This window comes from Poecilia mexicana, unplaced genomic scaffold, assembly GCF_051168715.1.
Source record: "Poecilia mexicana isolate PSO_F unplaced genomic scaffold, ASM5116871v1 scaffold_21, whole genome shotgun sequence".
Classification (NCBI taxonomy): Eukaryota; Metazoa; Chordata; class Actinopteri; order Cyprinodontiformes; family Poeciliidae; genus Poecilia; species Poecilia mexicana.
The window spans coordinates 19,089,490-19,106,631 of NW_028263390.1; the positions used below are offsets into that span (position 1 = coordinate 19,089,490).

General features: G+C 39.9%; 1 protein-coding gene and 1 long non-coding RNA gene across 3 annotated transcripts in view; one reads left to right on the forward strand and one right to left on the reverse strand.

Moving 5' to 3' along the window:
• Positions 1–714: 714 nt before the first annotated feature.
• Positions 715–6,908, reverse strand: LOC106910778 (uncharacterized). The gene is made up of 3 exons (XR_001416434.2): positions 6,821–6,908; positions 2,655–2,823; positions 715–2,287 (listed from the first exon to the last, which is right to left on the reverse strand). It is a non-coding gene; the product is annotated as an uncharacterized LOC106910778 (long non-coding RNA).
• The window catches only part of jag2b (jagged canonical Notch ligand 2b), a 53,492-nt gene continuing 42,299 nt past the window's right edge, over positions 5,950–17,142 (forward strand). Inside the window, exons 1-2 of one of the 2 annotated variants that reach the window (XM_088002209.1) lie at positions 5,950–6,612; positions 7,854–8,171. In XM_088002209.1, coding sequence (XP_087858335.1) covers positions 6,544–6,612; positions 7,854–8,171 — 387 coding nt within the window. In that variant the 5' untranslated portion in view covers positions 5,950–6,543. The remainder of the gene's footprint in view (positions 6,613–7,853; positions 8,172–17,142) is intronic. The other variant, XM_088002210.1, reaches the window with a different exon arrangement.

The window sequence follows — 17,142 nt, forward strand, 5'->3', positions numbered from 1 at the left end:
AACAGTACCGTTTATCCACGCCCGCCATAATATTCCTTTCAGTTGCAACCATCTGCTGTGCAGAAAACATAGATTTCACTAAAATATTTAGAACTTGGTATCCTGTGACCATCAGAGGAAGCTGATGAAGCTTCCCGATCCAATTAAAAACGAGAAAACATCAGCAATCGAGCGTCGTCTTTGTGGGCAGTGATGTGAAGTGGCCATTAGAGCTTGATTAAAAACAGCGGGCTTCGACCTTGACCCATCCCTGCCTCCAACACACCAGCAGACACATGCGGAGAAGTCCCCAAAAGATGCTTAAAGATAAAAGAGAATCGACCCGTCAGCCGTATGTACAGAGGCTGCAGATCTGAAAGGAGAAGAGCCATGAAAAATGGATGAGAGAAGAAATCCACTTCACCTCCCCCCCTGGAGGCTGGTGCACCCCCCACAGTGCTCCCACTCATAATCCTCTCTCCTTCGACACACATGCACACTCCTCACCCGGCGCATGCGGTGTGTGCAAACAGAAAGACAAGGTAGGCACACGCAGCCCCAGGCCCTGTGGTAGGTGTTAGGATTCAGGGGATGCACCAGTTTGCTGCTAATATTAGTGTTTCGTGACTTTACAGATATGATGGGATAAAGCTGAGGCTCATTAAAGACGATAAAATCTGAAGTTATTAGAAACATGTTCTTATGCAGCTTTAATAGATCAAAAAAAAGATTAAATTCTTAGAAAAATGCTTTGGTCTTTATTTGATTTAATTTATTTCAATCAAGCAATCAGTAGGACAGAGAAAACATGTGCATATGTAACCAAGAACAAAATGATTTGTTTACCACTTTTCTGTTTGACAAGGTGTAGGAAGAAGTGAATATTTATTTAATCCTACCCCTTATTTCAATTTAATGAAATATAATTCTTACCAATTCAATAAACCAAAAATTTGTAATTGAAACCATGTTATAATATTCATGTACCTAGATTGGGCTAAAGACACAACAAATAAATTATATTACATAAACAAAATGGTCACAAACTAACACGTAGCAAGACAAGAAAATCTATGGATAATAATAATAGTAATAATGAGAATTGTAATTAACAACCAGACATACAACATCAGAATAATTACCAACTCCTTGTCAATGTACACCTAGAAATTATTAATCTGTGTTATATAACAATAAATAAAAATAAAAAACAGAGAAAAATAAAACTAATGATAGTAAGATAAAGAAAATAAGCTACCAATAACATAATAGTAGCACAGAGAAACTAATCTTTGTGTTAATTTGCATATCATTTTTACCATGACATGAGAATAATACTTAATAAAGCTGAATTTCCCATCAGTCACGAAAGAAATGTGTAACAATTTCTTTAAATAATGAGGTTTTACCAGGAAATTTTAACAAATAATTTCGATTTTACGTAATGCCAGTGTTGTAGTTGGCCGCCATCCAGAAGAGGGCGCCGCTGGTCATCTTTAAACGGTGCCGTCGATAGAAACAAGATGGCGGAGTCATACCAGAACGGGAAGGAGAAACGGTCTCAACAGATTCGGGTGTGGGATGCAAAATGCGCTTTATGCAGGTCTGTTTTGAAATATAAACACTTGTCAAGTTTTTCTATGTAAATGTGTGTTTTTAACCTATCAAATAAACTAAATAAACAAATAACTAAAAACTGATTGGTTAGTTCCAGGAGCAGAAATCTTTCTGAAACTTACAGAAATAATCTGTGGTGACTGCTATAAAAATTGATTAAGAAGTTAAGGATACAATTTCTTTGCCTAAAAGCCAGTTTAAGTAACTTTTTTTAAATAATGTTTTTTTTTAACGTCTTTTTTTATTTCAGCTGCTGCTGATGATTATTTTAGTAACCAAAACAAACTTTAGTCTTTATTGTAATGGCAAGGTATCAACATTTAGCTCTCCTTTCTTATAAACATTTCTGAAAAATGACTAGGGTTAATTCAATAAAACGATGTGCTTTATACAATACTCTTATTTTGAAATGTACCCGGATGTTCTCTGTTAAGCCAGGCGGGAGGAGAAGCTATGGAGACGCTGCTAACGTCGGAAGGGCTAACACAACCTACCTGCCTGCCGCTATTATATTGAAGAAAAACCATAACTATCTGGACCTATATAGTATGTTTATAAACAACCTAAGTTATAAATATAATATCCTTCGTTTTCGTGTTTTTGACTTTATTTTTCGAACTGATGTGAACCAGTTTACGTCAGCTGTCGGCAAATTACGGCCCTCCAGGCTAGTCCAGGTGAAAAATGGCTACTGCGAAAGTTGGGAGAAAACACCAGTCAGTTGGTTGTTCAACAATAATTTAATACATTTTTGAAAAGATGAACCTGCTGTTGAGTATTTATGACCCAATCAGTTTATACATAATCAGAGTACAATACTTTTTGAATCATGCACCTAAAAAGTAACCAAAGTATGAAAAAACTACTGTTATAACTAAAAGCTAAACTAAAGATGAACATTAGCTAATAAAAACTAGCAAGCACACTTTAAAAACTAAAATGAATTAGGCAAACTGTAAAGACAAACCCAAAACTTGTCATAACCCTGTCACTGACACATCATCTCCCTCACTACCTAAGATCCTTCATTAAGTGCGATCCGCCTTAAGCCTACTTACATGCGCCTGTGAAACGTTCCAGTCCAAGCGTCTGCAGCGGCTCAGGCTATCTGCAGCATCCTTTGGGGCCTATCTGACGTTTGGCAGTCGGCTGATGAGAGCGAGACAGTGACATGCAGAGAGAAGGGAGGGCGGCTGTCACCTCCTCTTTGATTGGCAGCTTCTCATCCTGCACAGGGACATCCGGAAAAATATCACCTACGATTGGATTCTACTGTAGAGAATGACATATTTTAAGAATCTATGCCAGTGGTGTGCAAACTTTTTGCCAAAATCCTGAAGTTGAAAGTCCTCAAGGACCAAAATTAAGATTTTCTCTCCATTAAAAAACACCAAAATAGTGTTACTGTGAATTATATCAGCTGAAACACTGAGTTCCTTCAAACCAAAACCCACCTGTTTAGAGTTGCTGTTGAACCATAATAAATGAAACATTGACCAACATATTTGGCGTGTATGATCACATCAAAATGTAACGTCTGTTAAATCGTTGACTGTTTTTATTATGTAAAGCCCCTTGCTGCTGAAATGTGCTTTACAAATAAACTTGATTCTTACATAAACCAACATTAGTATGACATTTTCCTCAATGTTTACATTTATTTAACTTTTTTGAACCAATCGTTTTCTATTTTCTTTGTCTCTTGACTGAGTTCATTTCCAGCAACAAAAATTATAGTTTTGTTTTAAAACCTTCAGTGTGTTTAGTCCCAGTGAGTTTCTGAGTAAAACATTGCTGGATATTTGAGGCATCAAATAAAAATAAAAGAAAAAAAATCATTGATTTGTTCATTTACTATTTCAGATATTAACTTATCATGGATTTTTCATCTTTAAAAATTACAAAAAGTGTCCATCTGCATCCGATTAACATACTTGAGGGCCAAATTTGCACCATTTTTAACTGTAATCAGGAGCCACAAATGGCCTTTAAAAGCTAACTGGAGTTTTTCCTTTATGTTTTTACATAAATTAGTTTGTTATATAGACTGCAGTGTTTTCTTGTAGATGGTACAATGTCGGCCTCTTAAAGGTGCAGATTTGACTCTTTCTGGGTCTGAATATTTTCTTGTCTGCGGTGGATTTTCTTGTGGTGGATTTTCTTGTCACCTCTCATTTGAACTTTTACTGCGTCTCTTATATGCTAAACAGGGAACACGGTTGCCACAAAAGGGTGTGCTCGGGGCAGTGGGTGGCTCTGGTGGTAGTCAACACGCATCATGGGTAGATTCTAGTCACTGATGCGGTTCTGGGTTTAAGTTCTGGTCTCGGATCATTAGCTGCATGTCTTCTCCTTCTCTCTCCACCCTATTTACTGCTCAATAAACACCACTGTGGTGCTAAAACTTTTAAACAACAAAGGGTGTTCTTGTTCTGCAGCAGTGAGGGTTAAAGCTACCAAGACCCGGGAACATTTCTCAAACAGCTCATTCCTCCAGCGAACCCACATGCACAACAAGCTGCCAAGACGTATCCGACGTCTTTCTGTCAGAACTAGCTTTAGCTTCTTTAGCAACTGAGCTGCACTGGCTCATCTGTGATCCGTTAGCCTTGACCAGTCATGTTTCCAGTTCAACACTGTTTCTTCATTGGACTGTTTTTCATAGATATTCAACCACTAGAGCTGTAATTTTGGAAACATTCTGACCCAGAAGATGAAGCATCTTGGTCCTTGTAAAACTCACTCTGATCCGCATGTGGGCCCATTTCCTGCTTCTAACACATAAACTTTAAACTTCAGCGCTGCCTGATGTATCCCTCGTAAGCCTTAAAGCCCTAATCTGATTCCTTCATGCTATAGTTCTTGTCAATGTGGCTAAATAACTGAATTTTTATTTATTGGAGTTTTGTCTTGGTCCTGGATGACATGAATATGTTTCTGCAGGTTTCAGTTCCTGGTTTGTTTCTGAACTTCCCAGGTGAACAGTTTGGTTCAGATGGTGGGAACGTGGAGAAATACCTTATATAATCCAGAATTTGTTAATCCTGGAATGACCTGACTTTAATATTCCGGAAAATATTGGAGCATCAATACATGTAAATTGGCTCAACTATTTTTATTTTTTGAGAAGAAAAGCAGTCAAAGGTTCAGAGAGGATTATAGTAGAAGCTTAATTGGCCAAAATTCAGCGTGACAAGGATAACCAACATGCAAAATGGTAAAATTGATGCCATTTTAATGGAATATTTTAACTGAAAACCTATTTAAATACGGTTTCAGAAAAAATATATATTTTCATGGGGATAAAAACTTAGAGTTGGATGTTTACCTTTCTGCAGCGTCCTACGTGCGTAAAGGAGCATTATAGCAGATCCTTCCTCCCAGTAGCTGTTAGACTTTATAACTTGCCGCTCTCTAATTAATGGTGCTGTCTGCAAATAACCTCCCAGCTTTTATTTCCACATTTTTCAATGCTTTGATTTAACTTGTAAATTAACCTGCTGTTGCTTTCTACGCACAAATATTAATACTGACTCTGAAATCTCTTACTCTCAATTTTTTTCTGCTTTATTTACTCCTTAGTTTAGTTGTCTTCATCTATTTTAACTGTCAATATAAGCAATTCTCATTCATAAAATAAACTTAAAAACGATTTAAAATCTTAACCATTTTTATTATAAAAAATACATTTAACTTGCATTCAGACTCATGTTGATGTAGACAGATAAATAATCTGCATTTTCTATTTTATTATAAGCACAATTAAGTTTTTATTTGATAAATAGCTGCAAACCGTTATGGGACAATTTAAAAGAAAATGTCTTTTGATGGAAACTTACTTATAAATAATGTAATATTAACTTTAATCGGTCTTCTTTTGGTGTCCAGCTGCTTGCAGTTGTCTAAATCCACTGAAATTATTTAAAAATTGGGCAGATTGTTTAATTTTATACAGTTTTGTGATATTTTCAGGTAGAATTGAGCATTTCTGCATTTTTAAAATCAGCTGTTTTGTTTCCTTTTAGATTTCTTTCAATGTTGTCGCGTTTTTAAAGTGCAAAATAAAACAAATAGACTGCTGTGTTAATAAAAATGATCAGTGTTATTCATTTCACCTGTCAGTGGTCATAATGGAATCACGTATGTCTTAAAGTTGCATGGACAGTAGAGGGCGCTCTAAACTGCTGCAACTCCATTGCTTGTAAGCGCTGGTTTTTAAGGGGCAATTTGACCTTTTAACGCTAATTAATCGCTTAGAAAATATATAATTTTAAGTTAAACTGCAATAAATTAAAGAGTTTCAACAAATATATTAGTAGACTATCATACTATGCTATGGGCTATTCATTTTATATGGTCATAATCATCTAAAATAACTAATATCGAACTTGTTTTAGTTCATGAACTAAAAGAAATGTGACGCCTTTGCAGCAGCGTTTAATTAAAGTCGAGCCCCGCTTTGTTTGCGCGCCGTCTAAAGTGAAGCTCAATAGAACAGAAATCCAAGTTTTGTGAGGAGGAGGAGGTATAGGAGGAGAAGAAGAGGAGGAAAGAAGAGGAGGAGGAGGGGGGTTATTATACTATTGTCCGCCCCCTAATCCGGTTGGCTCAGAGACTGCCTGCAGGCCAATTTGTAAATGGTTTGCGGAGCTGCCAATCAAAGCAGACATCCTCTCCTCAGGCTGTGACTGCGAAACATCTCAGTTGCTGTGTGGAGAGATTTGACGGAGGGACGCTGCCGTGCGTGGAGCCATCAGTGCGCCGCAATCCGTAATGCCTCGGTGAGGATCTGCCACGGCGGAGAGGACGGCAGCGCATGTGAAATATTGTGGATTTGCATGTCAGCAGAGGAGGGACTGGTCGCCGGCTCCGCGGCTGTTTGTCCGTTTCTTATCGCTTCTCTGTCCTCCCTCCCTCCCTCACATGTCACTCTAATTAATCGGAGGCATGTGGAACCGCACCAGGATTAGGAATTGCCTCCCAATAGTGTGCCTGCTGTTGACGTTATGGACGAAGGTAAGAAGACTCTGATTTTACCCTCCCTCCCCTGCACACAGGCACGCTCTTTTTGGGGAAAAATATATATATATTCCTCTGTAAATAAATTAAACGAGATGAAACTTGGTGGGCGTGGGTTTGAGATGGATTTGCTGCATATTCGCGTCACATTAATCGATAATTGAATTGCGTAGCCCTTCAGTTGTGGAGCATGTGATCGTGTTACCATGACAAGACTCCGGTCCGGGGAGCTGGTAGCGGCTGCTCTCCGTGTCCCTCTCGGATTCTCCCTCTTAATCTCAGTTATTTGCGGGTGACAATGAGGCCCGGACGGAACAAGTTGGAAGTTGCATCGCGGTTGAGGTTTGCAGCCGCGGTTAATGGAGCTGCTGGTGTGAAATCCCTGCATGCAAAGTGTCGCCGCACAAGTTGGAAGTTGCTGCTTTGCATCAATTGGCCGCTGCGGTGGATAATTTGCGTGCTCACCTGCTTCATTCATGCTGAGATGGGTGGGGGGGAGAAGCCTCATTATTGCCCTTAATTTGGACCCAGTGAGACCAGTTATGCATCTGGCGCCACCAAGGGGGGCTTATAAATGTCCTGACCCCAATCTAGACGCACAACCTACATGGAAATAAATGGAACCAGTATGAATCTAGCAGATGAGAAGACAAGTTTGGATAATATGTTCGTTGGGATGAGCAATCACCAACCCACACCTGGTTTTAGTGCCCCACAAATTACTCTGTATGCCCAATAAACTGAGGTTTTGATTTATTTGTGTGGTATTAACGTTTTATTTATGAGATTGTTGTGAAAGCCTTTGTGTAAATTGAAGCAACTGGGAGGATGAAAGCTCCCAGTTTGGCCACCTGCCTGACTTTAGACCAATGTTGCCACCCAAGTGGTGCCAACCTGTATAAATTTCCTGCCCCACCTCTGGCTCTGCGCTCCTGTGTCCATGTTTTTTATGAGTGTTCTCTGTAATTATCACCGTCTGAACACTTAAGCTACAAGTCCTGTCAAACCACTTTAAAAATTCATGTCTAGTACCGATACTATTTATATAAATGAATAAAAATCAGCTTTTGTGTCTTTCCCATGATCTGATTGCACCTTGACAACTTTCTAGACGCGACTGCTTTTTTTAGCTGCACAAATGCTATTGTGGTCTGGTTTTTTTTTTTTTTTAATTCTCTAAAGGAGTGAAGAGGGGGGCGCCACCCCACTGCATTTAATTTTGGCCTCGTTGTTTCCAGGTGTCCCAGTCAACCGGCTATTTTGAGCTGCAGCTGATCTCCGTGGAGAATGTGAACGGCGAGCTGGCGGACGGGGAGTGCTGCGACGGCCCCAGGAGTCCCCAGGACCTGCGCTGCACCCGGGACGAGTGCGACACCTACCTGAGAGTGTGCCTGAAGGAGTACCAGATGGAGGTCACCACCACCGGGGCCTGCACCTTCGGAGCCGGAGCTACGCCGGTCCTCGGCGGGAATACGTTTTCTTTCCAGGCCGCCAAGAACAACGCGAAGAGCGACGAAGCCGGAAAGATCGTGATTCCCTTCCAGTTCGCCTGGCTGGTGAGTGAGCTTCTCCTCACACCTTTATTTTTAAGAAGTAGTGTCATTTGTGCACACCTGAAGCGAAATCACACTTCACTTTGAAGTGGATTTATTTTTAGATGGCTGGATAAATGGATTCTTTCCAAATGTTGGTTATTTTCTGAATTTCAAAACCAGTTGGAGCATCAAATGTCTGTGTGCACATTCTCATGTTTATTGGATAATTTCCAATAGAGACTACTTATCAAAAAAATTGTTGCGGCTAAATGCATTTTTATTTGAAGTTGAAAATGCATGCACCTTCTCGGGATGTTTAGTCATGAATTTCAGCAACATAAAACTCAGTTTGCACCATGAGATTGATGCCAAAAGTGGATATCAAGTGTTTGGTTGAGAAACGTTGATTTGATTTCAGGAACAGACGACATTTGATGAACTATTGCAAGCTTCGTTGCATGCATGTTGGATAATTTCCAATTTATTCCTTCAATGGTGACTGCATATCCAAAAACCATCTGCATTTTGCAGTTGAAAATTTATTTTGGAGTTGAAAATCCATGCACCTTCTTGAGATGCATTTTTAAGTTGACCATAAGCTGAATTTTCATTAATTTTAGCTACATTAAACTCATTTTACACCATGAGATTGATGCCAAATGTCTCCTCAATGTGGATATTAACTGTCTGATTTTGATTGATTTTTGTTTTGCTGGAGAAACAATGTTTGGATGTTTAAGTGTAGGACTATTGTAAGCTTTGTTGCTGTGTTTTTGCATATTTTAAACTTGCCCCTATATGGGCAAATAAAACTCTCAGGGTTGTTCCGGGTCACCAGTTTGCACCTGCTGGGGCCATGATGGAGCAATCAAAGTGTTTTCCTACTGAGATCTTTATCAAAGCGGGGAACTACAAGCTCTGTGGAGAAACTGTCACGTCGACGCATTTTTTTACTTCCACGTTCAGGAGGACCCAACCGTATTTCACTCCAAATACAAGACAGTTCTTTTTTTACCTACTCATTTTGTTTTATATGCAAAGCAGGAGCAAACTGACGAGCTTTCACAGGTGTGTGAGAGTGAGGTGCGCCTGCTGTTAGGTGTTGGATGCTCCATTTAATAAACCAGGAAGAAAAAAGCATGATGAATGGCTGACATTATCCCATAAGGTTGAATCATGCGTTCAGCTGAAGTGAGCGATGCCTGCCGGCGGTGGTTCTGGCTGGTTTTGACACCTCTCCTCCCCCCGCTCCTCCTCTCCTGCTGAGGGTGCCAGGTGGCCCCTGGTGGCCCCTTCAGGGCAATTAAGCTTGTTTGACTGTGGATGAGTGATAGCTGATGATCTTGGCTCAGGGAGACGACATGAATCTACGCTTCGTAGCTGCAGATTTGTTAAGTTTTTAAAGCTACTTATTGTGTTTTCAACTGGAACATGTAGAGGTGTGTGTGAACACAAATGCTGCTCTTGAAAAACATTCCTATTGTAATGGGCTTGTTTGGGACACCAGTCACATAGAAAAGTATAATTTGTATCGCTAAACTGCACTTAATTATTCTTTCAAATTGATTGATGCACCTTTTATTGAACAAACAGTAAAAACAACAATCCTGACGATCCGGGTAGTTTTAGGGTTTCCTTTAAATGTCAGTAATTGGAATTTATCGTGACAATAGTACCGTATTTTCCGCACTATAAGACGCACCTAAAAACCTTCAATTTCCTCAAAAGCCGACAGTGCGCCTTATAATCCGGTGCGCCTTATATATGGACCAATATTGAGCCACAACAGGTCCAGCAACGGACCTTACCACAGGGCCCGCGTTTCATTGGCTAAAGCCCATTTTACATCACAGTGCAGCTACCACGTGCTTGACCGTCTCACAAACACAAGCTACAGTAGTAAACATATGCTAATGTACATTGTGGACCATCAAAACCATGAATGCCGACTTACCCAGCCTTGCAAGAACAATAGGCATCAGTGATCTTGTCCACAGCTATATTTATGCTGAGGGTGTGAGGATCTGCTGTTTTCCTCATCTATCGGTAGCTTTTAGCTGTGACGCGCACAATGTTGGAGGCATCCAGTGGCTCAAACACCTTGATGTCGTCCAAAAAAGATGACATGAACTTGTTGGTTCCCCTGTCCATTGTCGTGGCTGATATGTTGTGAAAATCCGGCAGAAATGCTACGCTAATTAACTCAGATCGAAATGAAAGACGTCATGTTTACACAGACATGCAGTAGGCTGCTTACGTAGTTGGTCCACTACGGTAAGCAGCCGCCAACTTCTTTTTCCCCGTAGAAGAAGTAGTGCGCGGTGCATGCTGGGATAGTTGTCAGAACACTGGTTTGTTAATAAAGTTTGATAATACATTTAAAGGGGGGGAGGGGCAGGGGAAGAGAGACAGAGACTGCAGCGGCAGCGTGTCGGTTGGTCTGTGTTACCCAGAAAGCAGTTGGGCATAATATCGCAACACCAACACCGTGAGTGAAACAACGGCTGGGCCAGCCTACTATATAAAGTACTCGGGGACCAGTTCTTTATAAATGTGGATGTGTAATAATAGAGTATGAAGCGTCTATTCTATGCGCCTTATAATGCGGTGCGCCTAATGTATGAAAAAAGTCCTAAAATAGGCCATTCATTGAAGGTGCGCCTTATAATCCGGTGCGCCTTATAGTGCGTAAAATACGGTAAATAAAAATTTTAAATTTATCGTGATAAACAATAAGGTAAGTGCCCAACACTAATATGAAGATTATTCTACTTAAAGTTTAACTTTGTTAGGTCAAAAATTAGATTATCAATAATTATTTTAGTTGGGGATGGACAATAAATCAATATTGTGATAGACTATCAATAGATAATATGTCTGATATTCAATAATTTCACTGAACTTTTAGCTGCTCAACCTGTCATGGCTAACTAAGCTTGTTTGGGATCAACTATCTCTCTCACTCTTTGGTTGCCTAGCAACTCCCTCTCGTTCCTTGGTTACCTAGCAACAGCCTGTTGAGTAACTGCCGCAGCTGCAGTTAAAGGTCCCGCTAATGTTCTTAAAAATTAACAAACGGCGACGAGGAGAGAAAACTGTGGATAAAACAGGAAATATCACGCCACTAATTTGGCTGTATTTTAATATAAAGCAACAAAACTAATCAATAATTACATATTATTGACCAATGAGCTGCAATCTTAGGTGAGCCCCAATTCTATTTTAACTTTCAAATCCTGGTTTACTGAGTTTTAATATCATATTTACGAGGTTTCTTGACAGGAACACGTCTGTCTCCATAGCAGATCCCATTCTGAACCAACTGCCTTGTTAACACATTTCTTAGCTTCAGGGGAAAATGCCAAGAGGTGTAATTTCAAACACTAAAGGCCATATGTTAAAGCAATGAGGCTGCCGTCTACACAGTCAGGTGTTTTTCCTCTTCTTCTTTTTTTTTCTCACCACCTGAGCTTCTGCTTTCTGTGGATTAACTCCTCGCCTTGCTCAGAGAAGCAGCCCGCTGAGAAGGCTGTTGTTTGGCTCCCTGGCAGACGCCTGAAGCAGAGGTGAAGAGGGTTATTCTGGTGTGTTGTCCTTCTGTTAAGTGTCCCAGCTGATAACGTTGCACTATTCCAGTGCCAGATGTCACAACAAGCTTGTGGGGGTCACTGGCCGTGGCGTCGTTGCTGTCCTCACTCCAGAGACAAAGATGCAGTGTGCTGTTAGCCGAGTCATCCGGCCAGCTAACGGGCGAGGCGCGCCGTCTTGGAGCAGACTTCAGGAGACGTCCGGGAATACAGCGGAGCAGGAATTGTTTTGTTTCGACTAGAGATGCTTTTATTGATGGAGATGTTTGAACTTGGGCTGTAGCTAACAAATTTAGTGATAAATGATGATGATGTTGTGTTTGAGACCTTTTTCACTGCAAACACACAAAATCTTACCAAGTATTTTTGGTCTAGTTTCTAGTGCAACTATATTAGTTTTGTCTTATTTCAAGTGAGTTAAGATATTAGACCAAAAATACCTGGTAAGATTTTCCGTTTTTGCAGCGAATATAACAATAAAGGAAGAATACTTTCTCAAAGATGGATAAACTTTAAATTCTAATGACATTTTAAGTATCCAAAATAAATGAAACGACAAATATAATGAATTATGGAAGTCTCCATAAATGTTCGGCTGACACATCAGACTGAAAAGTTTTATCATCCAGTTTTTGGTCGAAGGAGGGAGAAATGAGCAACACGATAAATCAGGGAAATGGAAATTATTGGGCTTGTTTTAATTTGCCATGTGATGAATTAACAGGCCTCGTCGTATCCAGGTCTAAGATGCATTACGGATATTGTCGGAGTTTAATTAGGAAATTGAAGGTTTTCCTGATTGATTTGCAGCAAACATTTTAAATCATGAAGTCATGATGGGCATAAAAACCCATTTATTGTTTTAATTTCCTGTAGCGATCCTGAAACATTGGTTATCACTGGTTTGTGTTAATCCATCATTTTTTTTTAGTATGGATATGCAAAACAGTCTTAAAGCTACAGTATGTAACTTTAGTAAAAAGATTTTTTACGTTAACATTTTTTGTCACGACCGCATAAAACAGATAATCTGGAAAAAACAAAATGGCGGTCCTCTGCAGCGCCAACTGCAGAAAAACACCAACCAATCAGAGCCAAGAGGAGGGTCTTAGCGCTGTCAATCAAGCTGTTGTACGCTAAAAGTGCACTGACTTATCAACAAGCTGATTTATCTGCTCAGATCTCTGATTGGCCGATACCTTCAGGCTTATCCGATCTTATCTTGGGATAAGATCGGATAAGCCGATCTTATCCCAAGATTTATTTAAGATCTAAAAATCAGCCACTGTCTTCTGCTCTTCTTTGAGAGGTTTGACCGATACACCGACCCACCAGGTCGTCTGCACATTTGCAGTTAATAGTCACTTTGTTGCCAAAATTAGTGACATTTCAGACCGAGAAAAAAAATGCTATTGATCAAAATAAACCTGGCAGGTCAGGCTTTTTAAAAGGTCGTTAATCTGCCAGAAAACTGGACCCGTAGGGCTGATCACACTCTCCTACCTTACGCTCTGCTACGATGCAACTTCTTCCCCGTCATGAATGCTAAGGCTAGTTAGCATAGCCACCAGTGACGACAGAAACAGTTTTCCTGTAATAAGTCGTTTCTCCACCTTTAGCTCATTCAGCATGACGCTGAAACCTTCCTCCTGGTTCTGATTGGTTGTTTTTGGCCTTGATTTTTCAGTTTCTCTCTCATTCCATTCTGTCACAACCTAGTGATGGTTTGAACAAATATGTAAAAGACTTATTAGAAAAAGAAGCTGCATGCTGCAGCTATGACCACATTTTTTGCGTTTTGAAACGTCGCTTGTGTCTAATTGATTAGCTGGAAGTCACGTCAAGCATTAGCCCAGTTTGGCAGGCAGCTGACCAAGTCAGGGTCTCGTCTGTCCGGCCTGATTGAGTTTCCATTTGGTTGTTTGGTGCTGCTTGTGCGCTCCAGGAGCATGAATGGAGGGGGAAAGACGTGTCCTACATCCATCTGGTCGCTAATGAAATTGCCGGTGGAATTTCTCTGCCTGTCCCTCCTCGCCCGCCGGCCACATCGGCGCACCGGACGTCCGTTTGACGTGAGCCTGTCTGTAACTGTATCTGGACTCGGACGATGTGTCAAGCCTCCGTCCTCTCTCTGCCGGAGGCGTAAGTAAGGCAGGACTGCAGTGAATCTGGAGAAAAAGCTGAATTGCTCAGGTTTTCAGTTAAATTTAGACGTATAGAGGTTTACAGAAGCACCTAAGCCTCTCATTTGTAGGGAGAGATTGACATTTACCCTTTCATTAAATCAACTGTTTTCTAACCTGCACAGACCTGTGGAAAACAGCTTTTCTTGGCTCAAACCCAAAGTATTTGGTCTTGGCTTTTGTCCCTGCGCTCTTACGTGCTACACGCTGCTCCTTTAATGCTTACTTTATGCTCCTGTCACGCTTCTTAATTTCTTTTGCTGGAGGACAAGAATATGGAAGATATCTGTGGAAATTGGAATTAAACTCCTTCATCTGTAGCTTGGCAGGTCAGTTATGCGAGAAATCATTTAATCCAATTGTTCCCACTGATACATTTGCATGAAATGATGCATTTATCTTAGTTACGAATAACTTTTATTTATTTATTTATTTTTTGTTGGAACTTTGTAAACAGAAACCTATTTAACTCCTGGACGAGCGTTTAGCTGTTAATTCAAATCAAATGTTTTCTTGACCTGATTGGTTGGTGCTGTAGAAATATTGCTGATAGAAAAACAAAACTGAACTTCATTTGACAAACAAATATTGACTGAAGTGTCGGTTTTTATTAGCAAATTTTGGAGAAGCTTTTATTTTTTTTTTAGGAGCAAATTTGTGCAACGTAACGACTTGAACCGTTCTAAACAGACTGAGTTATGTGCTGCTTTGCTGTTTGTGCCGTTTCTGAACCAAACAGCCTCTATATTGCCTGTTTTCTACTAACATAATTAATTACAAGCTGAGAACATATTTTAATCACTTTTAGTCGGTGTGTTTGAAAAAAAATTACAATTGTGCAGATTTTAAATAAAATTCTTAATCACTTAATTTCATTGTTTTCACATAATAAATCTGAAAAAACAAAATATTACCAAGTATTTTTGCCTAGTTCCTAGTTCAAATGTCTTAGTCCCATCTTATTTCAACCGTTCTAAGTTAAAAGTAGTTTCCAGTGAGGTACATCTTGCATATTTTTTTTCATTAGTAACACATTTTTCCCATTTTCAGTGGAAAGAAATGTTCTGTCAATGGAGCTGGTACTTTTTCCATCTGTATTCCAGATATAGTGACTTAAAACAAGCTTGTTTATCTTCCTGAAAAGTTATTTTTGTCTTATTTCAAGTGCAAGACTTGGTAAGATTTAGTATTTTTGCAGTGCAGTTGCCTCATTGCATAACGTCATTTAAATGCAACTTTGGGTTGAAAATATTGCCAAAAATCTCCAAGTAGGTCTCGTGTTTAAAAAGATTTTAACTGAACTTCCCCATAAGAATTTCTCTGATTCTCCGAACTAAATTCACTCCTGCAGGTAGAACCTCTTTAACTCCGTTTACCTGTTTTTACTCGTGAGAGATCAAGTATCCATGTTTTGGATGCAGCCAACTGGAAGCTAATGCACGCCGTCATGGTTAGCCACACCTGATATGGAGCTTGTCAAAGCTGTTGCTAGGAGACGGCGTGCATAGGCCTCCAGTAAACAATTATCTGTGGCTCCCTCCCTCCCCCACTCGCTCTCCCACCCATCCTCTTCTGGTCCCAGCGCTGCGGCGTGGAAAACCACTCGCACGAGTCTCACCTGTGGTTCAGCTCAGCTCTGTATTGATTATGCAATTAGCCGGTCGGTCTGCGCTCCCAAGGTGACGTGACGTTTTGTTAGGAGAGGTCTTCTTTTTCCACCAGTCATGCTGAGGGTGTTATTTATGTCTTAAGTCTGCATCTAGCAGCTTTACTCGCGTTCAGAGGGGCAGTACACAATAAGTCCTGCTTTTTGTTTCTGGTGTAGTCCAAGTCTAAACTTTAATTTGGATCCCAATTAGTTTCTGTTCCCTGCATCTACTTGTTCCTAGGATCCACAGCATAAACAACTAAATATGCATAACATACATGGATCACTGCGACAGATCCCAGACGAGCCCCCAATTTATGGTCTGGCTCCAAAACCATAAAAATAAAGGGAAGCAACACATTAAAATTGGATTTATTTAACATAAACCGTGGCTGACTGGACAAGAGTGACAAAAAGAGTGAGAGTCAGTGGTGCATCTTAAGCTGGATCTCAAATTGAAGAGCCAACTGCCTCCATTTCCAACCAGCACCAGTAAGGAGCTCTGAATCAGAGGAAAGGCCTGGGGCTAATTCAAAATAAAACTATAAACAAATACAAAATAAGAGGCCATAGATCAAAACAAATGAATTGTACTGTAATGAAAAACCTTCAACAAAAGAACATGTTGAGCAATGTGTAAGGGGGGAAAACGTACACAATCAATATTACACAGTAAAGTTTTATTCCTCAAAGTTGTTTAAAATTCATTATGTTTTGATAAACTGTTCCATGTGAACGTAACTCTCTACAATACCAACATCTTCAAAGAATTTGCATGAACATTTGGACGTATAAATTGTTGGTTAATCTAAAAAACAGTTCAGAATATATTTTACTTTCTGGCTGTTATAAAATAAACCTGAGCTCAACCATTAAATGCTGAACTGCTGAATATTTTAGAGAGTTCAGGGAAAGGTCCACATGATGTATGGGAAGGTTTTTACTTTTGTCTTTTTTGACAGGACTAAAGATTTATCGGCTTGTCAAAGTGGTTGAGTTCAGTCAAGTTTTGTCTGTTTCTTGTCAGCAAAATTATGAACAGAGCAACTAGAAATTTCTACATGTTCAGATTGCATCACAATAAACTGTTAACAAGCCATGACGCAGTTTATTTATTTGCAACTTTTACCACAAAGCTAAATGTCACTGCTCTTTATTTTACCCAGAGGTTAAATTTGAACCAAAGCTGCGTTTAAGGATTCTGCTCTCTCAAATTGTCCAAGTTCTTCTGTTTCCAGTTTAAAAAGTTGACAAAATGTCCTGAACTGTTTGTCTTCACACATCCTCTATGAGGAAGGAGCATTTCTTGGCCCTTATCAGAACCATCTGACCCTAAAGTTTCTGGATATTTGTGCGATAATGTTGGGGAGGAGACTGCAGAGATGTCCTATGAGAGCGTTTTGTTTTTGTTCGGTCTGATTTCACACAAGGTACAGCGTGTACAAGAGGAACACAACAGCTTCTCCATAACTACTGGACTCCTTTTGTCTTATTCATGTGATTAAGGAAACTGTGTTTTATGAAGTGTTTGGATTTCCATCACAGATCAGAGCAGGGAACTAATTGGTTGCCTA